Source organism: Drosophila rhopaloa, unplaced genomic scaffold, assembly GCF_018152115.1.
Source record: "Drosophila rhopaloa isolate 14029-0021.01 unplaced genomic scaffold, ASM1815211v1 contig_69, whole genome shotgun sequence".
Classification (NCBI taxonomy): domain Eukaryota; kingdom Metazoa; phylum Arthropoda; class Insecta; order Diptera; family Drosophilidae; genus Drosophila; species Drosophila rhopaloa.
In genome coordinates, this window is record NW_025335166.1 from 1,827,501 (window position 1) to 1,851,914 (window position 24,414).

Below are 24,414 nucleotides of genomic sequence, written 5' to 3' on the forward strand. Positions count from 1 at the left end.
AATATTTAATAAAGCAAAACTAATTAGCACAACGAAATGATCAAATTCTTCCATTCTGTATCCACAACATACTATTGTCCCTTAACCTCTCAACCCTTTCTAAATAAAACCCATAGTATAACGGCGTTTCGGTCTATTAATAGTTGGAATTTCACACATGTTAAAAGAATTTAACAGGATCGGTTTCGGAACAAGGTAATGGGTGCTGAATATGGTTTCAAAATGCGTGGAGTCGGACGAGACCTATGAGGCTAGCCCCTGCTGCCGCCGCAGTTTCCTTTGCGGGGATTTCCTTCGGTCCTCATGGTCTCACGGATGAGGTCGCAGGCGCTTGGAACCTCCAGGCAGTGGCACTCGATGCCCCGGGTCTTGCGCATCGGCGGGCGAGAGCACTCCGAGAAGGAGGGATACGGGGCCTTGACCTTGGTGCAGTCCGTAATCCGCCTTACAATGTGGCAGGATACCTTTTCCACGGCCTTGCAGCCGGGCAACCTGATCTTGGGACACAGGCCCTCGGCCACCGGGCACACGTTCTCCGTGGGACACTCCACGGCCGCCACGAACTCCTTGCGCTTGCGCCGCGGGATCGGCGGACGGGTGGCCTTCTCGAAGCAACAGATCTTCTTGGGCTTTATCTGGATGGGCGGACACTCCACCCAGGTGACCTGGTACTTGCGCTTGGCCTTGTCGGAGATCTTGTAGTAGCACTCGTCGTAGGGAGGGAATCGGTCAAAGCAGGGATCGTCGCAGCACTCCGGCGGCTGCTTGACCAGGTGATGGAACTGGAAGGTGTCCTCCTGCTTTGGCGGCGGTTTCTTCTCGAATCGGGGATCACCGCAGCCAGTGAACTTTCCGCATCCCTTCCCAGTGTCTGCGCCGCACTTGGGCGATGGATTGTGGTCCTCGGCGTAGCCTCGATGGCTGACCGCGCCCTTCAATTGAGGCAGCAGGTGGCTCCGAGTCCTCGTCGCTACACTGCGCAACATAGACATACTTGGCTTAAGAGGCTGACAAAAATACCCTCGAAATAAATTGGACCCAACAAGGAAAGGAGTTAAAGAACAGCAATTCCGAAACCGAAAAACACCCCCCGGAACCGAGAACTTTCCAAACTATAAATTTTAAACCGAAAACACAGTCAGCTCGACTGAGCCGATGTGCAATTTGGAAAAGGCCGAGAGGAACTGAGCTCTTAACCAAATCAACATGGCTATATAACTTTGAAGCTTAGTTCAAGGCCTGCTTTCAAATAAAATTTTTTCATCTATATTCGAAAACCTATTGGCGGCTTAAAGCCAGAGTTGCCAATATTTATTATTCATTAAAAAGTGAAGTGTAAAATGGCAGTATTGCATTACTCACAATGAATTCAAATCAGGGAGTCTAATTTCAGTAGTTTATGGGTTACTCATAGTTATAACAAGAAAGGAAGCAAACTTCGGCCAGCCGAAGTTTAAATACCCTTGCAGTTATTACAAAACGACTACATTTCGATTTTTATCCCTATATTACTAAAAGCAATGAAGCTATGTCGATTTTGCGCTGCATTTGACCATCGTTTCTATGGTAGCTATATGATATTGCTGTATGATTTTAATTTAATTAAAACCGTAACTCCATAATATTTAAATATTAGCTAATCCCAAAGAAAAAAAAAAATTAAAAACAACAAAGTTTTAATTTTTTTGAATTTTTTTTCCGATTGTTCCTATGGGAGATATATGATATAGTCTCCCGATCCGGCTCGTTCCGATTTATATACCTGCAATAAAAAGACAACTTTTGGGAAAGTTTGCTGATAGTTTAAAACTGAGGGACTAGTTTGCGTAGAAACGGACTCTCCTGGTGATGCTGATCGAGAATATATATACTTTATAGAGTCGGAAATGTCTCCTTCACTGCGTTGCAAACTTTTGACTGAAATTATAATACCCTCTGCAAGGGTGTAAAAAGTACCTAACCAAAAACATAAAAATAATTCAATTCGAGGGTGAAGTATTGGAAAATTCACTACGGAAAATTTTGGGTAGCTAAGAACATCTGTTGTGAAATACCCTAGCAGTAAGGTTTTAATATTTTAATGATGCGAAAATGGTTTGAAATTGTATCCTAAGGACGTTACAAGCATTCACTCCAAAATCGAAATGAAGTTGGCCTTGAACGCCCACTTAGGGCTTTCGATGTAGTGTCTCAGTTAGTCTACATTCAGTCCTCGGCCTAACAAAACATAATCTTGGCTTATTTCGGCATTAAAAAACAAAATTTGGTTAAAAAGTTCAGAATGTTGCGAGCGTTGCGTCAGAAGTGTCGTTCACTCGTGGATCGTGGCATGCCGTGCCTGGAGTCTTTGATGAATGTTTGTTTCCAGTTCAAGGGCGATTGGTCCAAGGGTCTGCCGCGGTTGAGCGCGCCCGAGAGCGGCTCCAGTGTGCTCCGCCAGCACCTGGTGCGCCGCAACTATAGCAGCAAGGCGGCCGAAGACGACTGCGGGGCGCCCAAGGAGTGCCTTCACCGAGAAGGTCTCGGCCTCCAAGGGCTGTGGTCCTCCCCACTTCAAAGGCACCATCTGCGACGCGGTGAAGGGCAGGCCCAAGAAGAATGCCGAGCCCAAAGAGAAGGCCAACAAGCCGAAGAAGCCGTCCGCGCTCAGGTCCATGTGGTACATTCCCGGCTGCGAATACGAACCGAAGTGCGAAGTGCCGGTGCGCCTCGACATCCAGCACTACCGAATCTCGGACAAGGAGGCCCGCCAGTACCAGGTGACCTGGAACGAGTGCCCCCGCCTGGTCATAAAGCCCAAGAAGGTGTGCATCCACACGAAGCGCCCGCGCCCTAAGCCCTGCCGCCGCGTCCGAAAGGCGGTCGCGGCCACCGCCCGGCCCTCGATGCCCATGCTGAACCCCATGGAGTGCAAGAAGCCGGAGGAAGAGTCCACCTGCCCGCATTGGACCCTGCCCTGCTGCAAGCCGAGCCGCATCCCGCCCAGCTGCCACCGAGTGCGCCGCCTATCCGACTGCAAGAAGCGCCCGGCGCCATATCCCAGCTTCTCGGAGTGCAAGAAGGAGGAGCTCACGAAGGCACCTCCAACCGAATGCCTGTGCCTGCAGGTGCCCATGGCCTGCGAGATGTGGGCGGAGCTGCGGAGGAGGATCGCCCGGGGCAAGGGGGCGGTCCTGAAGTGCGGCGAGTTGTAGGCGGCGACGGAAGATCCGTCAAACGACAAGTGACCAAATTTCTGATTACAATGATTTTAATTTACATTTCTCAAAAATATTCTAACGATACCATCTCAACCCTCTCTCGATCCCCACCTCCGAAATTCAAAAATGCTGCCGGAAAGCTGCGGGAAATTCCTGGGCAGAAACCTAAAGCCACTTGCCGCCCGATTGGCCAGCAGTCTCGGCTCCAAGGGCGGCACCTCTGACTCCAAGTGCAAATCATCCAGACCGGAGCCCAGTTGCAAGCGCTCCGCGAAAAAAAAAAGCTGCTCCAAGGTGCCGACACCCTTTCCCAGTTACTCGGAGTGCAAGCGGAAACCGACTGATCCTAAGCCCTCCAAGGAGTGCGATTGCTGGGACTTCGACAAGTGCTGACCCTTGAACCATCGACCGAAGGAGCTCCGAGGATGTTTTGGAAGTACGCCCCGTCCACACTTCCACACTTTCGTACCCCAGACTGAAGACTCTACACGTTGTGGACTGTGTCCGTTGGTGGCGCTGGAAGGCTGGGTGTTTATTCCATTGCAAACCCATCGCGTTTATCTGGGCACCTATTTCGAAGCTTAATCCAAGTCCGACTTTTATCCGACGTGAAGTAACACAAAAAAATAATAAAATAATGCAATATGTTTTAAATTATGATTATCCTTTGGGGGAGGGTGTATGTGGTAATGGTTAAAGCAGTTAATGGGAATTCAAATTATATTTATTTTAAAAACAATAAAAAGGAAACAAACAAAACTATTATTGGTACCATGGTTTTTATAAAACTAATCGTATTTCTAAAATTGCTGAAGAACAAAATATATATTGAATAAATGGATATATGTTAGGGAACAACGATGTTACGATTTTGTTTCACGTTTTTTTGTTTGTTCCTATCGGACTTATATGCTAAGGGCAACAGAAAGAAATCAAATCTTAACCAAATAAAAATGTAGGATCAAGTGACCATAGAATTTTCTTCCAATTCTGTGTTTCAACATGATTTCCTCATTTAGTTCATTCTCACATTTGGCATTTGGGTATAACAACACGTTTTCATTTGGTTTTTACTCCTCATTAATTTTATTTTTCTTTTGGAATTTTTAGTTTGTATTGGAAAAAATCTAAATTTAAGACTGTGCAAAAATGAATTCGTCAAAAGCTTTGGTGAGCAGCAGGATGGCGGCCTTTGGATTTAGCAACTTGGTGAAGTGTCGCGGAATGAAGCAGTTCCGACTAGATGATAAATACTACAGGCCAGGATCTGGACAAGGACGTGTCTACAGAAGGACGTGGGCGGAACAGGAGGTGGAGGGGCCGGAAGAGCGCTTGGATGATACCAAATACAACCCGGGACTCTGGAAGGAACGTGAATATCAGGCAACCTGGCGGGAACCGATGGCCGTGGAGGAGGAACCGCAGGAGGAAGTGAGTGAAACGCGATACAGGGAGGAACAAGCACCAGTCCCTGTGCCCCGGCGATCCTTCGATCCCTCGAGACGTCTCCAGAGGATCGCTATTCCCGCTAGCAAGTTCATTTCTCAGTTCATCTCCACCCAGAAGAAAAACCGGATGCGTAACCTCGAAATCGCTGCCGATCGCATGGCGTGCGAAGGATACCAATTGGCCTGAAATACCTAGTCAAATTCTTGTTAACGGCGAGGCCTCTCTTGAATTTTTGTGGATTTACAATACTCGTGCTAATTAATTGTTAAATTTTAATTGGATCTTTAAAAATTAGTCGTTGTTCACAAACACAAAATAAAAAAAAGAAATAATACGTTTTTCCTGATACTCGCCTGAAACAAGCCTACTAAACAATTTATAAATTTTGTATATACTTTTAGTCTAATGGATTATTAGAATTTATTATTGATTATTTTTTTTTTTTGTTGAACACGCCACACAACGATGGACCTTGTTTTCGAAAAAAAAGGGGATAGCGGGTGCTGCATTCTTGGGCAAATCAGGTGTGGTCATAGCCGGTCAAAAGCTAATCAGGATGTGTTGTTATAGAAGACGACTGTGTCTGTCACGGCCAAGAATCCATAAGTCTGCCGGGATTGATTATTATGGATTATTAAATTTATAGCTCTTAATAGACCTAAGCTAAGAATAGACATGTGTAGACATTGTGAGACATTCGAACCGATCTCAGTCATCCTTGTTATTTACTTCAAAGGGAAGACTAGTCAAATGACTTATACACCTTAAAACACATTTGCCGACCACATTATGAAAATTCCACAGTGAATCACAATTTTTTTTTTTTATTTTAACTGAAGACTAAATTTGTTCAGTGTATACTATACGACACCTTTGCAACCCAATCGATATAAGATTTCATTAGATCGGCATGTTGCTGGTGAAGAAGACGCTTTTCCGAGCTCCGGCCGCGATGAGAAGTGGTTTGACTTCGAGGACTAACCATATTCGCGGCATGGAGACGCTGTTCGATCCGTACGAGGATGGCATGCCCAGGATGCCCGGCCAGCGAACGGACCTTAAGAAGAATGAGCCGAAGGACAGGACCAAGGTGCCGCTCAAGGACATCTGCTGGATAGCAATGCGGCGCTCCGAGTTCAAGTGTCGCTCCGACCCCGAGTTCAACGTGCCCGCCTTCATAGACGCTCAGAACAAATGCATTGGCGATCCCTGCGCGACCTCCTATCCGCCGACGGACCTCACGCTCTACAAGCCCTCCGACAAGCTGGCCCGCCGGTACCAGCGGACCTGGTGCGAGTGCGAGCTGAAGGAGCGGAAGAGGAAGGCCGTCTGCCGCTGCCGTCCGGTGAACTTCCTGCGACGAGCCCGCCGCACGCCACCGCTCAAGGCGTCCAAGGTGTGCCCCGATGGCAGCGAGAGCCTGGGGCTGGGGCAGTGTCGCCCGAAGAAGGAGGAGGGCTCCTGCCCCAGGTTCAAGCTGCCCTTCTGCAAGGAGGCCAGCTCGGTCGGCTGCCGTCCAGGACGACCCCACTCCGGCTGCATTCGACGCCGGACGAAATACCCCAGCTACTCGGAGTGCAAGGTCGACCCGCTGCCCGACCTGCCGCCCAGCCATTGCTTCTGCATCAACCAGCCGCCCATGTGCGTGGTGTGGAACTACTACCGCATGAAGAAGTCTTAGTTGCCCGCAGTAACCTTTTGCCAATCCCCAGATTCGAATAAACTACATTAGAGGATACATAATTTTGCTTAATAGTCACTAGAGGGGGAACAATGCAACCATTGAGAGGGGATATTATTTTGAGATGTTTTTCCCTTTTCAGGACCTGTGTCTGGTTGAGTAAGGGATAAATGCACCCACTTACGTAACTGACAAGATTCCTTTGGGAAATCATTCAATGAATAACAAGTCAATTGTATTAAACTAAATAAGAAATATAAAAAAAACGACAAAAAAGTATGCAGTATACAAAATTACAAAACGCGCTTAGAGGCATTGACTGTCACCAATTGACGGATTAAAAGATATTTATTTGCTTGTTCATTGCCATGTCCTGAAGTTGTGCAATTGTGCTCGACGGACTTGGAGTCCTTTGGCTGGTGTGTCAGATTTTTGCAGGTTTCAGTTTGAAATTCAAATTTTGGATCGCCCCTTTTCGGCCTTTTACGCCTCTCTAAATTCGGTATTCAAGGAAACCCAGGCCTTGTCATGATGGCGTCAAAGCTGCGCCTGCGCCGAGCCCCGATTCAAAGGTTCCTGGCCAATAGCCGCTGGTACAACTGGGGCAACTACGATGCCAGCTCCGGCGAGTGCTGCCGGATGCGCGACAAGAAGACCACCGCCTGCTTTAAGGCCCACTCGATCTGCCCGGCCAAATATGAGCGCAACGAGTGCTACGAGAGACCTTCCTTCAGCAGGAACCAGTACCCCAAGTACCTAGAGGAGATCTATCAGCGCGGCAAGCCCGATCCCGAATGCTGGCTCAAGGTGATCCGACACGACACCGAGCACTACAGGCCCTCGGATAAGCATCGCCAGTACCAGCGCACTTGGCCCGAGTGCCCGCTCCTCTGGCTGCGTCCCAAGGACACCTGCTGCCCCGATCCGGAGACCTATCCGCCCATGAAGCGCCGCATCCGTCCGCCGCAGGAGCCGCCGCTCTCGGCCATCGACAAGCACCTGTTCGAGATGAGCGTGTTCTGCAGGTCGGTCCTCAGGCCTCCCGGCTGCAAGTTGGGCCGCCGCCCGCCCAAGTGCCACGTGGCTAGGCAGCCCCATGACTGCTGCAAGCAGGAGGCACCCTTGCCCAGTTTCTCGGAGGCGTGTCGCCACCTAATACCGCGCTTCTGCCGCACCGAATGCGCCTGTCAGGCGGTTCCCGGCCTCTGCGAAATGTGGAACACGTACCATCGGCGGAACAAGTCGCGCAGGATCTGCACCAAGCCCCTGATCGGATACTCTCCCCACAGATCTCGGATGCTCTTTCCGTTCTAAGATTGTCCACTTATAGCTTACTAGAAATTCTAGCTTGATTTCTGATTGTGTTCTTGACCCATTTAGCCATCACTTGTTCCTTTATTGAATTTCCTGCCCAGGAACAGATTCCCCCTCAAAGAACTTCATTCCGTCAAACTGGACAATCTTCAGTTGAGCAAACCTCACTTTGAACCACCATCTATAGATTTTCCAAGGTACTATTTTATTGATATGACCAAGGTTCCGCAGCCTTCCTAGTCAACAGTTCCCCACTGAAATGTAGAACAATTTCGAAAAATTAGGAGGCCTAATCGAAATTTCCCCAAAATTATGAGGATACAGTCAGTACTCCGCACCATTTGGCGGCAGGCTTGCAGGAGCTACTCCTGCAAAGTGCCCACCTTTCCGGACTCGGTATGCCATCCCGTTGACCCCGAGTGCCATCATGTTCCAGACGGCAAATGCCAAAGGGCCAAGGAAGTGCTGACTAAGGAACTACCTCGTGAGAAATTTCTGGAGCAGTCGCAGGAGCTGGAGGTGGAGACGAAGTGCTGTGTCCTGCGATCGGCGGCGAAAAACCCCTGCGCGGTCATGAAGCGACCCAAAGTAGCCAAGCAGCCGCAGAAGCCGTTCCGCTCGATGTGGGAGCCACCGTGCCAGACAGACGAGCAGCCGTTCTGCAAGGACAAGCTGCCCCGCTTCGATGCCATCTACTACCATCCGTCGAACAAGTGCCGGTGCTACCAGCGCACCTGGGTGGAATGTCCTCCCGTTAAGCAACGCCTGAAGAAGGTGTGCTGTCTGGACAGCATCAATCCGCCCGAGGTTCGATACCGCATCAAGGATCCCTGCTGGGAGGCTTGCGAAAAACCCAACATATGTCCAATGCTCATTTGCAAGAAGGACGACTTGGAGCGGGATCCGACGGGCCAGTGCTCGAGATTATATTGGCCCTGCTGCAAGCCGGCCCGCTGCGATCCCCACTGTCGCTATCGCAGAGGTCCCACCAAGTGCACCAAGCTGCGCGCTCCGTTTCCATCGTACTCCGAGGTGGGAAGGTGGGCCAGACCGCGCCGGAGAATCGAGTGCCACTGCCTGGATACCGTGCCCCAATGTGTGGCTCTTCAAGAGAGAATGAAGCGGGATAGGGGAAACCTCAAGTGACAATCTAGGCCGAAACTTTGAAGAAATGCAGTCGAGGCTCTGCCTTTTTGAACAATACCATGCATGCAAGCTTCCAATCACTTGCCGCCATTGGTTTGCTCAAAAAGTCAGGACTTCGATCTTCACATCTCTAAATGATAATCACAAAAGACATAGGAAATCAATAAATAGTAACAACTGTTTCAATGTGGCGTGAATTAATTTGTAGAGAACATTAAGCACCAGTAATAAAGATTAATAAATTAAAGCTAAGCCGAAATTAGTTTAGTCTTGACCATGGATTTAAAACTATAATTTGTTCCACATCTAGATGGCCTTGCCTTTGGCTTCATCCAAACAATGAATCGTTCATTTCGGTGTGTCTCATTTTTAATCAAGCAACAGGCTTCCAAATCGAACGTTTTCATTTAGACATACCCAAACAGAGCTCCCACGCAGACCGCACTCACACAGGGGAACCGAAGAGCTGAAAGGCCAGCGATAACTGGAGAGGATCTGACATGGCCACCTCCGTTTTGGCCACCATGTGCGCCGAGCGCCTGACCAAGCTCCTAGTCCGCTACTCCCGCACCCAGCCGCCGGTGGTGCGGAACCAGTCATCAGTGATGAGTCCCTTGCCGCGGACCGAAGCCACCATGGCCTACTTGAAGCCAGGTCCCTCCCAGGGATCTTCCCAACCACAGCCCACCAATAAGTGGCAGCCGATGGGCAGCATCACGAGCATCGGCCAGAGATTCCAGCGGGAGGCCATGGATGAACTGTGCACCAAGGCTAAGGAGCGCCTGCTGGCGAAGACCGAACCGCGACTGAGCTTCACAAGAAATCAATCGACATTCCCCAACAATTTGGGGGCACCAGGAAATTGGAAGCAACTGGGGGCTGGAAGGTACACAGCCCCATTTTCCAGCATTTTCCAGGGCCACAGTTGCCGAAGTATGCCCAGAAAGTCCTTTACCCAACATCCCCTTGCCTTCGATCGCCAAAAACTGTATCGGGACTGCTATTAACCGTACACAAAAGGATGGTCTTCGCTCCTGTTGCCAAACTCATCCGCAGCTCAACTACAACACTTGATTTACAGTGTTGTTTCTGAGTTGCGACTGCGATTGACAACAAGTGTCCAAGGCTCTCCACAATTAGTCGTATTAAAGATGTATCGTGTTAAGAAATTTTCGTTTTCTTTTTAGAGGGTTCCGCAGTAATCTCTTAAAAGACTTGGACTGCGGAGTTTTGCCGACATACCTGGGAAAGATGTAACAAATAATTTAACTGCTACTTTTTATATTGCCAGATTTTAGAAACGTTAATGAATTTGAGGCCAGCAAATAGGACATACTTTATGAACGGTGGTAAAACACCAAACACTCTTCATTAGGACCTACTGACGTCATATTATATTATAAGTCTGAAAAATATACCCTACATTCAACTCTAAACCTCATATTTGGCATATTTTTCGGACAAACATTTCCTCTTAGAAAAGGAACTCAAATTTAAATTCGTCAGCCATGCTCAGCTTTTTGGCCAAGAGGATTGTGTGGATGCCCAGTGCTCCGGGGCTCAGTAAGTTCCGTCGGACTTTCCACCTCACCGCTCTGTTGGCGAAAAAGGACATGAGATTATGTCCTGAGAGTCCGGTGCCCGACTGCAAGGTCGTTAATAAGCGGCCGTGCAGTCCCACGGATCCGCCTGTTCGTCCTTGCAGCGAGGAGGACTGCTCGCATCCTAGGTACCCATGTTGCGTGAACACCAGAATCGCAGGAAATCCGTGCAGCGAGTCCAGCCAAAAGTCCGGGTCCAGGAAAGTCCGCCAGCCCTTCGTCTCCATGTGGGGGGACTACAAGGACAAGAGGTACGACCGCCCCGAGACCTTGTGGCACTATCCGGAGGAGTGCTGTCCGCCGTGCGGGGACGTCCGCTTCGACGTGCTCTACTACAAACCCTCGGACAAATGCCGGGAATACCAGCGCACCTGGTGGGAGTGCTGTCCGCGGATGGTCCCGAGGCGGGTGTGCTGCTGGTGCGACGCCATACCGCCGCAGGTCCTGCGCCGGAACCTGCCCCTCTGCCCGCGAACCGCTTGTCTCCAGGATCACGATAAGAAGCGCTACAAGTGCCTGAACGAGAAGTCCAAAGGCTGCACGCGCTTCCGCATGCCGTGCTGTCGAACAGCCCGAAATCCACCCGACTGCACGGCGTACCCTCCGCCTTCCGACTGCGAGAAGATCAAGTGCCCATTCCCGAGTTATTCCGAATGTCTCCAAGAGGATCCTGCCGAGATCCCAAGCCGTCCGCCCGAGTGTGAGTGCCTCTCAAAGCCGTCCATTTGCGACCAGTTTCGACGTGCCAATCACTTGAGCAAACATGACATCATCTGGCCCTGTTGTCGCCGCAGCCCATGAAGATTGGTATCTTAAGCTAGGGTTTTCTCATCTGTGATCTCTGCTAGGATCTCTGGAACAGTTTTTGTAACAGATATCCCAACAGAGCCCATAGCATTAGAGAACATAGGCAGTAGGTTTTCTGGTGAAGATGGGATTTCTTGACCAATCTAAGCAAACTGGGATTCAGCTGACTGACAGTGTGTGTAGGTCAGATACCTCACTTTATCAACACTCGCCTGTAATTTCGGATCACCCACTTCTAGGATTCGTTCAAAATTTAAAAATGTCTCGCCTGCAGATGCTCTGCGGTTTCACTCGTAGTGTCCTCCGCTCCACCAGAACTCAGAGATATATGCTCCGCTGTCTGTCCGACAATTCCGACACGACTTTTATCACACTTCCGACGGATCAAGCCCAAAGTGCGCAGAAGGATGTCGAAAAGGCGAAGCGCTTGGAACACACAAGTCATCTGTTTGTGTGGCCGGACCTGAATGACAAGAACATGCATCATGTGGAAGAGTGCAAGGGAGATCGCGATGACGACATTACCGCTTCGTGGGGCTGGAAAAATAACGAACTGGACGTGGAGCAATTGGCGGGTATGCCCAGTCCCAGTGAGGTGGAGGATCCGTACATGCAGCTTGAACAGGAAGCCGAGGACCACCAGCCGTACTTCTCCGAGGAGGAACATTCCGGGATCCAGGAGGAATTGCAATTTGAAAGAACGCGAAGTCTGCGAGAACAGCTGAGCAATGAGATAAACTCCCAAGAACCCTTTACCAGCTTCGAACGGAGCTCCCTTATTTCCGTGCGGGAGAATGTGGACTTCATGATGCAAGAGCTAAGTCAAATTTCCCTGCTTTTAAACACGCTTTACACAGAACAATCCAGTTCGTTCAACAATTCAATGGGTGAGGATCAGAAATGCCTGGAGGCAGTTTACTCGGGACCAGAGATGGCTGCTATGGCATTCAACCAACCAAAAATAAATGAGAACTTGGAGCATGAAGGATCAGATCAAGTCAACCAACTCAACATGAATGAGGATCTGGATCAGAAGGGAGGATCTGATCAAATCAACCAACCCAATATGAATGAGAATCTGGATCAGAAGGAGGAATCAGATCAGCCGATAGGCTTCGAGTTAACCAATGGGGTAGCTTATCAACCTGAGCCGGATGTTATAGAGAGTTCCGTGATAACCAATAAGTCGGAGAATATCAAAAGTTCTGTGATACCTAATGAGTCGGAGAATATCGAAAGTTCTATGATACCCAATGAGTTAAAGGATATTGAAAGTTCTGTGATAACCAATGAGTCGGAGGATATCGAAAGTTCTCTGGTAACCAATGTTTCGGAGGATATCGAAAGTTCTCTGGTAACCAATGAGTCGGAGGATATCGAAAGTTCTCTGGTAACCAATGAGTCGATGGATATCGAAAGCTCCCTGTTTGCCACTGAGCCCGAGGATGTCGAGACATCAGAGCAAATAACAACTGAGCTAGCACAAGAAACTGGGGAAAGTGACACTAAAGAATCCAGTCCCTCTAAAAATACAGAAGGCACTCCCAAGACAGATGACAGGCCAGACATTCAACCCAGGGACCCCATACACACCTACAGACCCTTCAAGACCATCGAAGTCCCGTCCAAAAAGACCAGTAGTAACCTGTATTCCGATTTAAATGAAGATCAGGCATTTAACCAGGAATCCCTAGCAGTCACGGGTCTCATGGATAACCCAGGTTACACCGTATCTGCCCAACTTACGGAGCCCGAGTCCCGCTTTCTGATGCGCATGGCTCTGAAGCAAGCTTTGAACGATCTGGAGACGGGTAAAAACAAATACAAGGCCACCATACTAGAGTCCGAAACTGAGTGAAATAGAAAAATAAATATAAATAAATAGAAGTGAAAATTAAATAGTATTTTATTTTTTGTCCTCGTCTTTCTTGGAACTGTCCTTTTTCTTGCGACTATCTTTCTTCTTTTTTTTTAAGACTGTCTTTCTCTTAAGACTGGGTTTCTCTTTCTTGAGCCTATCTCTCTTAGCCTTCTTGGCTTTTTTGACGTGGTTCTTGCCGTGGATCCTGACCCATTGACGGGTCTTCAGGATAACCCTGGTTACACAGCTTCTGCCCAATTTACGGAACCCGAGTCCCGTCTCCTGATGCGCATGTCACCAAGCTTTGAACGATCTAGAATCGGGTAAAAACAAAAACCAGGTCACACTCCATAGAGTCCAAAAATGAGTGAAATAGAAAAAGAAAAATAAATACAAAACGTAAAAATTAATATATATTTTATTTCTTGTCCTCATCTTTCTTGGAACTGTCCTTCTTTTTCTTGCTACGATCTTTCTCCATTTTTTTAAGACTGTCTTTCTCTTTCTTAAGACTGTCTTTCTCCTTCTTGAGCCTATCTCTCTTCGCCTTCTTGGCTTTTTTGATCGCACTTGGGCAGATGTGGTTCTCGCCGTGGATCTTGACCCACTGACGACCCCGCTCCGCTTCGCACAGGCTGAGGGCGAATGTGCACTCGCATTCGCGAGGTCGATGCGGTCTCTTGGCTAATGGGGGCTGCTTGCACTCCGACCAGCAGGGCATGGGTGCACAGAGTCTGCGACAGCAGGAGGGCGTCTTGGCCGCGTGGCATCTGGGCGGACGGCGACCGGGAACACAACGCGCCAAGGGAGCGAAGTGGGGACAGGGTCCTGTGGCTGCTGGACTCGCCGAGGTTCTTTCGCGCCGCTTGGCCACACGGCGGGCAGGGTTTAGGGCCTCCAGCTTGTCGTAGGCGCAGATCTTCTTCTGCCGGATCATGAATTTGGGACACTCCACCCAGTGGCGCTGGTAGGGACCCGCCTTGCTGGAGGGTCGGTAGTACAGCTCGTCGAACGAGGGCAGCGGCTTGGTGCAGTTGGGACCGCAGCAAAACTCATTGGATCGGGTCACCACAAAGGGGTACGGCGGAGGCAGGTTCTTGGGCGGATCCCACATCGACTTGAACGCATCCGCCTCGGCACAGAAGGCGGCTGGCTTGCAAAACGTCCGGACCTTGGGTTCCTCTTTTGCGGATGGGGGCTTCGGTGGATTTGGCGAACTGGGCGGATTCGGTGGCTTTGGAGGCTTACTGGAACTGGATGAGCTGCTCTGGCGGGAGCTGATGCCCCTAATCAGGGTGGGCCAAAACATTTGCCAAAACTTCTATCAAAATCGGAATTTGGAATATCTTGTTATTCTTTTTTTTGAAGGCTAAACAGTTACGTATGTCGAAAATTTTAAAATTGACTTGTGCAACCGGCGTTTGGCTGCAAGCCTACTGCTGAGGAGAAAATGGTGAAAATCGGAAGAGGGTCCTGTCGCACACATTCACTTCTCCTGCAACTCAACTTCAACGCAGCGGCGACAGCAACACAAAATTGCAAACAGCGGACTGCGCATGTTTAAATTTAATTGAACATTTAGCCAAATTAAAATGCATTTTATTACGCAGCCCCAGCCACCGTTTCTGGCCTGGAAATGCAAAACAACGTGCGCCCAATCAGCCAGGCCAAGTCAAGTAAAGTCAGCTAAGTTAGCCATACCCGCAGATGGTTGGAGGAAAAGGCAAGAGCACGCTGAGAAAAAATCTGATGAACTACAAACTTTTAAATTAAATCACTATTTATAAAATAACGTTATAAAAAATTACTGTTTGTTTAATAAAGCTCTAAGAGCCTAATAATACCTAATACCCATAACTATGTTTGAGTTTAAAAGTCGGAACTAATACTATATTAATACAAAAATGTTTTGAAAAGCCCTAACTAGAAATATTGTATTTATAGAATTAATCACTGAAATTGCAGATATTAATATGTATTTTTATTAAGCGAATCCAATAATTTAAAATTCTTAACAAGACCCATTTTTAAAAAAAATGTTATCGAACATGTTTCAGTGAATTGAAATATATCCAATATAAATGTCATTAGCGCGTTGAATTTTTAAGTGCCAGATACAAAGTTATCTCATTCTGAAACTAATTACGTTGATCCTAAATACATTTATACTTTATACTTTAAGGACCGCATTTGGAAACACCCAAAATTGTTCCAAGTGCAATGGCAGAGGCAAAGCCAAAAGCCAAATACGCTGAATGGACCTAGGCACGCAACGGTTATTCAGTTTTGTCGGTTTTTCGTTTCGGCCTTAAGTCGTTGGCAGCGCTTATGCGAAATTTGGCACAGATTCGCGGCAGATTCGAAGCAATGGCAATTCGATTCGATCCGAGGCGGAACTGCGAGGACAGGCCGAGTCGCAAACTGGTTGGAGACAGGCTGGAGGCCCGGGCCTAGCCAACATGCGTTCTGCAATTGTTTAATAGCCTAATTAAATGTGCGAGGGAACAGGTTGGCCAGGCCGGGAAAGTCGGAGAGACGGAAAGTCGGGCATATGCAAAGCGAAGGCAGGAGAGTGACTGTCATGTATCACCGAGTGACGTGATGTGATGTGATGTGATGTGACGGGACGGGACAGTGACTGCCATGCGGGTGGTTTGTCAGCTGCTAATGCCAGTCTCTTATACTTTTTTCGCTCCTTGTTCTGGCTCGCAATTACATTTGGCTGTTAATTGCATTATGCATATTTATGGAAGCGCTCCGGCTGCAGCTCCTCCCCCGGCAATCGAGTTAGGGCCGGAGAAGGATCGGGAGACGGGAGGAGGAGGAGGAGGAGGAGGAGGAGCCGGACCCGGCGACAATGCCGGCTCATTAGCATACATCAGCGCGTTAAGCTCCGAGCGAGTTTCTGACTGAGTTACGAGCAGCTTTCCTCTGTCTGCAGCAGCCATCATCGCCATCGTCGTCGTCATCATCATCCACTGAGTGGCTTAGTGGGTGTTGCCCTCTAATTTAAATTAAAATATGAAAAATACTCAACGGGTAAAAAGGGGTTTGTCGGCGAACAAAAACATCAAGCTGGGAAAACTGAAAAACGTGCAGAAAAATCAAATCTAAAATAGCTGCTGGACATGGCATAATCAAATTGTGTACTCTGGCCAACTGAAGGGAGTAGGGAAAATATTATTTGCACTGAGATATAGGGCTGTATGTGAGCGAGAGCTGCTGCAACTAATTATATTATTATGATTTGAGATAAGTTTTATGCTTTCTGCATTTGATAGTAATTTTTTTTATATATACATATGTATATATTATATTTGTTGAGCACTCCACACAAGGATGGACCTTGTTTTCGAGTATTGTAAGGTGTATTCTAACATTAAAAGAAAATATGTTTTGTTCTCCACTAAAAACTTGCAATGCTTCGTATTTAATTTCTTATGTTTCTGTAACTTTCCTAACAGTGTAAGTCTTTTTTAGTCTTTTTCAAACATCATTGTATGTACAAGCTATATAAAAGCTTATATTTTCTATAGCTAAAAAAAAAAAATTAACGTTATTATTATTAATTAAATAAATGGAAGCAAACTTCAGCAAGCAAAAGTTTATATACCCTTGCAGCAATAATAGAGAATACGACTATTATAATAATAAAAATAATTTTCCGACTTATATCCTACATTTTGACTAATAGAAATACGACTTTTGGTATAGTTTTATCCATATAGCTTACTGAGAGTCTACTTTGCGTAGAAACTTTCAGAAGGGCAGACAGGCGGATGCTGAAAAAGAATGTAAATACTTTCTTGGGTCGAAAATGTTTCCTTCACTGCGGTGCAAACTTTTGACTGAAGTTAAACCCTCCGCAAGGGTATAAAAGAGATTATTGCCAAACATTTTGAAATATTATAAAAAAGTGTTGTTGAAACACAATATTGTTTATTACTTGGAAAGTTTAAATGCCTCTAAAATTTAATTGTTTTCAAACTTAACTTAAAACCGGCATAACTACTATTGAGTGTCTTATAATATTGACGAAATGTATTTCCTAATATTTTGTTTTTAAAATGCTGTTAAGCTTTTATACCCTATACCCTATTTTTCGCATTTCTTGCTCTAAATCATTCACTTCAAATTCCTGGCTTGCATTACTCTCAATTTCTCTTTTCGCCAACACCCAGAAGTATTTTCTCTGGAATTTCGAAAAGTCAACCGCTCTCAGGCGGAATTTTCTTGGCTCGAGTGTGCGTGGGGGTCCCAGTTCTGGCGGAGAAAGCTGAGAGATTTGGGAGCTGGGAGCTGGGAGCTACTGACCGACTGGTGCCTTCTGTGCGCCTGGTGGACCCAGGTGCTCCGACGAGAGAATGCGAGGAAGTCGGAGAGGAAGTTGGACAGCGATGGAGCACGCGAGCGTAATTCGCCCAAATGGCCATAATAAATAAATATGCCATTAGTCCGCTTGCTAACTCCGTCCGAATTTGCACATGCAGAAATATTAGTAGGCATTCGTACATCAATAAGCCGGCGAGCGGACGAAAACTTTCTAATCGCTGTATAATTGCAGGCGGGCAACAAAAAAAAATTTAAACCGAATTAAGAAAGCCAAAGGAAGGGGAAATACACGCAGCATTAGCCATTAACATGGCATGAGGCAAATTATGCTGCCAATTTTGCAGGTGGAGAGCATAAGTCATGAAAAGTGTACAGCAACTTATGATTGAGAAACGCTGGTAATCAGTTTGTTAACACTTGGCGACAATTAGTGACTGGGTTAAGTGCCTGGCGGTATTAGACCATAAGCCAATTGGCCGTCAATATAAATTCATGGAAATTTACTGCAAAACCACTCGAACGACATTAGCATAATTAAGTTGAGTCGCGCCAAGAACGGGTTTCTGATCCGCAGATTGATACTTCTGCTCATTTGGAGACTATCAGTGATCGGCAAACGAAATGCCAATTAGGCCGACCCTAGTGCCGCCCAGCCCCACCCAATTAGGCAAAACAGGATCGGGTCGATGCGAGGAGGGTATCGTTTAATTGAAATAATTACACATTAAGTGCATTAATTATTTTCACTTGCATGCAAACAGCGAGGACGCCTGCAAGTCGCCGCTGCCTCGTGGCCTGCGCCTTTTGCCTTTTCGCGTAATTATTAATTTAAGCCATTCGACGACTCCGCTGGGTATCGTAGGCCATTACGAGCTGCAGCAGCAACAGCGGCACGACATCCACTTGCAACTCGTTTTGTAGCCGCCGTTAGCTTAGGTCATAATTATTAACGCAAAATCATAATTAAAAATGTATTTAGCCGGACTTTGAAATATGTTTTGGCCGCCCCCGATGGCAGAAGTCGTGGCGAGACTAGTCCGGCAGGAGCCAGTAATTAGCTGGAATACGTCAGGTAATGTTGGGGGTGTATACTCGATGGCTGAAGGGAAGAGTTCGCTTTGCCATGGAGTGCATTTGAAATGTGTTTAGAGCCAACGGTATAAATACAATATTGCATAAGGGGTCAATTTCTCATTGTCATGTTATGCTTTGACTATCGGTTAAAATTCTATCGGATACATTTTCTTTTTTAATATCATGATAGAATTAATTATTAATTTGTTGGATGGCAAAAACGAAAATTAAATAAAAGACACACCTTCTTCAACAAATATTCGCATTACATTCCAAATACTTATTTATTGCTCTTGAAATATTAAATGAAAGTTGGTATTTATAACAAATTCATTGTAAAATACTATCGATTCTCACAAGACTTAAACTTTGTGTTCAGGAATGACCAAACTGCAATGCTTCCTGGATAATAAAAGGAAACATATTTGATTCTGCAGTTTAAAGCCACTTCAGCTGACGAAGAAGGTCAATAACTTGTCCCAACCACCATAATATTCCTTCAATTTACTGTCATCAGTCTCCTGTTTGCCGTTTGCCTTCTAAACTAATTAAAACATACAATACCCAAATTAATTACTAAAACAGGTTAAGTTGGGCGCATAATAGCCATCCATCCAGGCAACTGCTGTTGCTCCTGTCGATGTTGCTCCTGTGGATTTAGCTCCTGTCGATGTTGCTCCTGCACCTGTCGTGATGTGGCTGCTGCCTGTTGTTCTTGGTGCTTGAATAATTATTGCAGTCAACTACTGTTCGGTTCGGGTATCAAGCGGCTTTCGGTGCCCTCCCGGAACGTCAATTGTTTCATTAGTTACCCTCAGACGAGCTTGTTTGGCGGACAACCCGGCGTATGTGTATTACACCCGGAATGTGTGCTTCTGCGGGGGTGCAGGGTATGCAAATAAAGTGCTGAATATATTTACTAATAACTATTTTACCTTAGCGACATGTGTCGCGCGCTCACCAGCAGAACCACATTTCCGTTGTCCTTTCTGGCCGAAAGTTTCGCGTCAATGTTTTTGGCTTGTGCCGTTCGGGGTGGGGCGTTGGCCACGCCCTCTTTTGTTTCAACTGTGTCGCATATGTCAGCTGCGGCACTCATAATTTATTGATGCACATAAATTTCACTTAATTGGCAGTGCCAATAATAAAGCAACAACGACAAGGACGACTAACGATGACACCAACAAAGTTTTCAAAAGTCCTTTTCCGTCCATCGCTTTCTTTTGGCACATGCATATTAGTTGCAATTAGTGAGTAGACTAATTACTCCGTGAAGTCAGTGGTTTTTCAAAACGGAATGTTTGGCCATCTGGGGGAAAGAGTCCCCAAGTTTCCCATTTTCCTCCAGGTTGGTATTCACCCACAGTCGCACTCATTAAGCAAACAAAATCGGCCACAAAACTTGTTCCTGCCATTGTTATTTCTATTTTTATTATCTATGCCACACCCAATGCATAGAGTGGAAAATTATGCATTTTTCTTGGAAATTTTCTATGCCATCTGCGGAGTGGATCTCGGCCGCCCCCTTCCTCCTTCGACCGACCTCATAATAAACGAATTAGCGCCTTTGGCTAAATGGAAGTAGAATGCAATTTCATTGCAATTATCAAGTGGAGGAGACTGGCTCCTCCTTCCACTCCCGTCCTCCTTTGCATGGCTGGGCTAAATAAACAACCCGGCAAGAGTTCGACTCCGACTGGGTCTGGGCTTGGACCTGGTCTCCGACTTGGACTTGGACGTGGACTTGGCCCCACAATGAGCACATAAAAAATTTAATGCTCTCCCGCTCGGTGAAACCATAAAGGTATGTCTGCTCAGCTCATGGCCAATTTCTTTTGGGGCCAAAACGCAATGCTAACAAATAGAAAAATTATCGCAATTGTGGCATCTTTTTTATGTTTTCGGTTTTCTGCTTGTCTTGTGGGTTTTTCCTTAAGCCAGAGCGAATGTGCATTTAATTTGTGACGCATTAAAACAAATGCACAAAGAAAAAGATTGTGGGATTATAGAAATATCAAATTTTTAAAAAGAAGAAATGAATATTTTCAGTCTATAATTCCTAAAAAACAGGTTTTTGAATATTCAAACCAAGATGATTTTAAATAAATAAAGATAACTAATTTAATAAAAAAATTCCATTAATTTACATCTATGTAAGAAAAACCTTCAGTTTAATTTAATTAATAAATAATTATTAAATAAATTCAAGTTTGCAGCTTTATGCTCTCTAGAAAATGTTCTCTAAATTAAATATAGCAGCAAGCGCAGTAAATACGAACTTTAAAATCGTAAGCTTTAAATAAGTTGCATTAAAACGGTTTATAAAATAACTTATATTAGCTGCTAAAGCATATTAAATTTTCGGTCAGTGCAGCCTGAATTGTCCCGCTGATGCATAAAACATCAACAATGCAATGCGAAGCGATCCGACCAATCCGAGAGCCAAAAACCTAGCCGAGCTCCTCTCTCGGGGGCCTATGACCAACGTTTTGAGCATTTTAGCCGCAAGAGAAGCGCAAAATAAATGCCAAAACCAACAGCAACAATAACAGCAAGCGGTAACAACAATACGAGCAACAAATATTATGCCTTTTGGCAACGTTTTTCATACTCCGAACTCGACTTCCAGCAGGCAAGTCGAAGCCACGAACTCCGAGTCCGAGTCGGAGTTGTACTCTTACAAACATGGTCATAATCACGCGTTAAATTAATGAGTTTAAATGCTATTTTTGGCTTTAACTATTGCACACACACACACACAGGTTTAATTGAAGCCAAGTTGTGGAGTGTCTCAGTTTCGAGTTCGGGCTCGATCCGGCAACTATGGCTGCAGCTTCGTCCCAGTCCCAGTCCCCCCGCAAATTATGAGAGACTCACAGCCAAGTTCAGGCTCAGCTTTGGGCCAACCGGCTCCAGCCGCGGCGGCTATATTAAATTTATTTTAATGCCAAACTCCAGCCTCAGTTCCAGCCCGATCTCAAGCTCTCCGCTCACATGGCCAGTGGGCATGGCTTTTATATTTTCTCCCATGGAGGCCAGTTGGCCCAAATCGCGTTTCGCTAATTATTAACCCTGCCTGGCACCCGATCCCTTTTTCCAGCCAGTTGGATCCGGCAATCGATGGCCAAGTGCAGATGTGGGGTCAGTCGCGATTTGGAACATTTTCCGGAGCCATCTGGCTTATGACTAAGGAAAGGTCAAGAGAGCGGAAAATGGAAGTCAAAGGAGGAGGTTGGTTGTGATTCATATGTTACCAATTTCCTAGATACCAAGTTAAATGATTCAGCCGAAGATTTATTGCGAAAAGGAGGATTGCATATTCAAAGCTCTCAAAAATGGTGTACAAGATCACATTTACTATTTGATGGTATATTTAATCAATTAAAAATTTTAATTGTTTGGTAATAAATTCTTAATACATCAATTTAATGATTCTAATCAAACTAAATCGATTTTGACTTGGTACTTTAGAACCAGAATACAATTTAATTACCATATAAATTTTATCTTTAATCAATTCAAAATTTAAATTGTTTGATAATAAATTCTTAATACATCAATTTAATAATGCTAATCAAACTAAATCGATTTTGACTTGGCACTTTAGAACCAGAATACAATTTAATAAACATATGACTTCTATCTTTATTAATACACATTTTACCAATCAAGTCGATTATCACGCAATAGAAATTACCTTATTATTTATGATATTGTAAGCTAAACAACAACAGTAAACCGTTCATGTTGTTGTTGGCACAACGACAGCCACATTGTTAATAATTTTTTAATACCACCATAATTAAAACGAAGGCAATTTGCCATTTGCAGTTTGTTATTTTTTCTCTCGGTTTTTGCGTAAATGAAATGAAATTAAGGCAAGGAGCCGGGGGCAGTTAAAGCCAGACAACGTCAAAATCAACTTGCCAGATACTTATTACATTGGCCCGAAGTCGCTTGATGATTATTGGCATTACGTGGACGTGCATAAGTTGAACTTACAGGCAATATAATTAATTTATACTTAAACTCTCTGACAATTTCAATGTTGCATGCAGCTGGCGCAGACGAAAGCCGCAAACAACCAGCTCGACACACAAATTGCTTGGTAATTTATTTGCAATTAATTTTGAATTAATATCAACGAAAGACGGACGAACAAAAAATGTCTGCAAAGGAATTTGGGTCTTGTCTTGTCTTTTCTTGGCAAAAGAATTCGGGAGTGCAGGGCGGCAGCAGGGAGACCTTTACTTTATGGGGCACCTCCAACGAGGGGTATAATGTGTGAAAAGTTTTTTATGCCACGAATCTAAAACTTAACCGCTTAAAGACACGGCCATTTATCAATGCATCCACCGTTTAAATTACCCTCGTCCCTACCCATTTTTGGTGCCGACAATGGCCCATCATCTTTGGCTCATTTGCAGTCAATTTAGCGCTCACGTGGTTAGTCATAAACATTTTTGCACAGAACATTCATTTAATAAGCAATTATTGCCTGCTCCTCTTTAATATTTTGCTCCCTGCCTTCCTTCGCAGTGTTGCATTTACGCGTCAAGACTTTCAACTAATTACAAACGATTTACATGCAACACAGCTGGGCGTACGATAACCAGGGCCAAGAACATTGGAGCAAGAACCAGGCCAGGTTTCGCCTCCCCAGCCCCGGATAATCCCGCTCGAGTATTTGCAACATTTAAGCAAAATGCAGAAACCGGTTGGCCGGCAACCTCCTCGTCGTCATCATCATCATCATCACGATGACACTGCAGCCAGAGGAGGAGGAAAACACCCACGGGAGCGAGCAGGCAAATCAAATCCGCTTGGCACGCACGTAACATGCTCGTAGAACGCGCGGTTCATTGCGCATGCGCAACGTGCTACTCTCGGCCAGAAGGAGTGCAATTTGTGATCAGCTTATAATTAGTAGAGCTCGCATTAGAGCCACATCCGTGCTCGACTTTCACCAGCTGGCGACCAAAGGCCAAAGGCTTGGCCGGCGGACAACGGACGGCGGACGGCAGCTCATTAGACGCCCATGAGTCACCCAGCGGGTTGGCTGGCCGGCTTTCAAGAGCTGCCGCCTTGGCCCCAAAAAACTAAAAGGAAAACTTGGTACAGCTGCGTACCCAATGGGTCCGCTCAGATCAGGCCTCGTAATTAGCTGTAATATATCTTCAGACAAGTCCGTTTCATTTAGAGTATTTTTCGGGTATTTTCTTTGATTTTCCATCGAAGCGAGGATAAAAATAAGTGTGAGTTCCTGCATACTTTGATATTGAACAGAGATATTGATCTTGCAGAATACTCTGTAAAATTATATTCTCCAAAATTATTCATATGATGCATTTTTAATACTTCATTAAAAATCCCAACTCCCTAACTTTAAAAACACCAAAGTTATGACATTTCCAATCGTTCAGTTATATGTCAGCTATAGCATTATAATCGGCCGATCCTTATGTAAATTTTATTAGGTCGGATTGGCTGGCCAAATATATCACCCATAGCAAATGCCGACTTCTAACTTTACAAACACAACAAGTTATGGCATTTCCTATTCAATCAGTTATATGGCAGCTATAGGATATAGTCGGCCGATCCTTATGAAATTCGGCATGTCGGATTGATTAGCCAAATATAAAACCCATAGAAAATCCCAACATTCTAACTTTACAAACACCAAAGTTATGGCATTGCCGATCAATCAGTTATATGGAAGCTATAGGATATAGTCGGCCGATCCTTATGAAATTCGGCATGTCGGATTGATTAGCCAAATACAAAACCCATAGAAAATCCCAACTTCCTAACTTTACAAACACCAAAAGTATGGAATTTCCGATCGTTCAGTTATATGGCAGCTTGTAGGATATAGTCTGGCCGATCCCGGCCGTTCCGACTTATTTACTGCGTGCAAAGGAAATGTAAGCAGTGTGCAAAGTTTCA

The 24,414-nt window shown here is 45.7% G+C and overlaps 11 protein-coding genes across 12 annotated transcripts in view; 8 read left to right on the top strand and 3 right to left on the bottom strand.

Annotated features, from left to right (window-relative positions):
- The window catches only part of LOC108038014 (alpha-protein kinase 1), a 75,753-nt gene that overhangs the window by 26,206 nt on the left and 25,133 nt on the right, over positions 1-24,414 (bottom strand). The gene's annotated exons all lie outside the window — the stretch shown is intronic.
- On the bottom strand, positions 119-1,190 carry LOC108038024. The gene has a single exon (XM_017114720.2). It carries the CDS (start codon positions 990-992, stop codon positions 252-254), a length of 741 nt encoding a protein of 246 aa, XP_016970209.1. The 5' UTR covers positions 993-1,190; the 3' UTR covers positions 119-251.
- Positions 2,194-3,854, top strand: LOC108038018. The gene is given in 2 exon segments (XM_017114714.2): positions 2,194-2,506; positions 2,508-3,854. Coding segments are annotated over 2 exon segments (912 nt in total). The 5' UTR covers positions 2,194-2,281; the 3' UTR covers positions 3,195-3,854.
- LOC108038027 lies at positions 4,225-5,008 on the top strand. Its single transcript, XM_017114722.2, has 2 exons — positions 4,225-4,243; positions 4,311-5,008. The coding sequence occupies exon 2, from the start codon at positions 4,350-4,352 to the stop codon at positions 4,833-4,835; it is 486 nt and encodes a 161-aa protein (XP_016970211.1). The 5' UTR covers positions 4,225-4,243; positions 4,311-4,349; the 3' UTR covers positions 4,836-5,008.
- On the top strand, positions 5,344-6,392 carry LOC108038023. The gene has a single exon (XM_017114719.2). It carries the CDS (start codon positions 5,560-5,562, stop codon positions 6,328-6,330), a length of 771 nt encoding a protein of 256 aa, XP_016970208.1. The 5' UTR covers positions 5,344-5,559; the 3' UTR covers positions 6,331-6,392.
- LOC108038022 lies at positions 6,420-7,644 on the top strand. Its single transcript, XM_017114718.2, has one exon. The coding sequence runs from the start codon at positions 6,859-6,861 to the stop codon at positions 7,642-7,644; it is 786 nt and encodes a 261-aa protein (XP_016970207.1). The 5' UTR covers positions 6,420-6,858.
- Positions 7,953-8,976, top strand: LOC108038021. The gene has a single exon (XM_017114717.2). The coding sequence runs from the start codon at positions 7,957-7,959 to the stop codon at positions 8,788-8,790; it is 834 nt and encodes a 277-aa protein (XP_016970206.1). The 5' UTR covers positions 7,953-7,956; the 3' UTR covers positions 8,791-8,976.
- LOC108038026 lies at positions 9,141-9,959 on the top strand. The gene has a single exon (XM_017114721.2). The coding sequence runs from the start codon at positions 9,291-9,293 to the stop codon at positions 9,795-9,797; it is 507 nt and encodes a 168-aa protein (XP_016970210.2). The 5' UTR covers positions 9,141-9,290; the 3' UTR covers positions 9,798-9,959.
- Positions 10,072-11,194, top strand: LOC108038019. Its single transcript, XM_017114715.2, has one exon. It carries the CDS (start codon positions 10,299-10,301, stop codon positions 11,190-11,192), a length of 894 nt encoding a protein of 297 aa, XP_016970204.2. The 5' UTR covers positions 10,072-10,298; the 3' UTR covers positions 11,193-11,194.
- Positions 11,218-13,097, top strand: LOC108038016. Its single transcript, XM_017114710.2, has one exon. The coding sequence runs from the start codon at positions 11,323-11,325 to the stop codon at positions 13,054-13,056; it is 1,734 nt and encodes a 577-aa protein (XP_016970199.1). The 5' UTR covers positions 11,218-11,322; the 3' UTR covers positions 13,057-13,097.
- LOC108038020 lies at positions 13,451-14,743 on the bottom strand. Its single transcript, XM_017114716.2, has one exon. The coding sequence runs from the start codon at positions 14,366-14,368 to the stop codon at positions 13,478-13,480; it is 891 nt and encodes a 296-aa protein (XP_016970205.1). The 5' UTR covers positions 14,369-14,743; the 3' UTR covers positions 13,451-13,477.

What these genes read in the sequence shown, in the direction of transcription:
- LOC108038026 (XM_017114721.2), top strand. Translation starts at nt 9,291, where the DNA reads ATGGCCACCTCCGTTTTGGCCACCATGTGCGCCGAGCGCCTGACCAAG.
- LOC108038024 (XM_017114720.2), bottom strand. Translation starts at nt 992, where the DNA reads ATGTCTATGTTGCGCAGTGTAGCGACGAGGACTCGGAGCCACCTGCTG.
- LOC108038019 (XM_017114715.2), top strand. Translation starts at nt 10,299, where the DNA reads ATGCTCAGCTTTTTGGCCAAGAGGATTGTGTGGATGCCCAGTGCTCCG.
- LOC108038016 (XM_017114710.2), top strand. Translation starts at nt 11,323, where the DNA reads ATGGGATTTCTTGACCAATCTAAGCAAACTGGGATTCAGCTGACTGAC.
- LOC108038021 (XM_017114717.2), top strand. Translation starts at nt 7,957, where the DNA reads ATGAGGATACAGTCAGTACTCCGCACCATTTGGCGGCAGGCTTGCAGG.
- LOC108038023 (XM_017114719.2), top strand. Translation starts at nt 5,560, where the DNA reads ATGTTGCTGGTGAAGAAGACGCTTTTCCGAGCTCCGGCCGCGATGAGA.
- LOC108038022 (XM_017114718.2), top strand. Translation starts at nt 6,859, where the DNA reads ATGATGGCGTCAAAGCTGCGCCTGCGCCGAGCCCCGATTCAAAGGTTC.
- LOC108038020 (XM_017114716.2), bottom strand. Translation starts at nt 14,368, where the DNA reads ATGTTTTGGCCCACCCTGATTAGGGGCATCAGCTCCCGCCAGAGCAGC.
- LOC108038027 (XM_017114722.2), top strand. Translation starts at nt 4,350, where the DNA reads ATGAATTCGTCAAAAGCTTTGGTGAGCAGCAGGATGGCGGCCTTTGGA.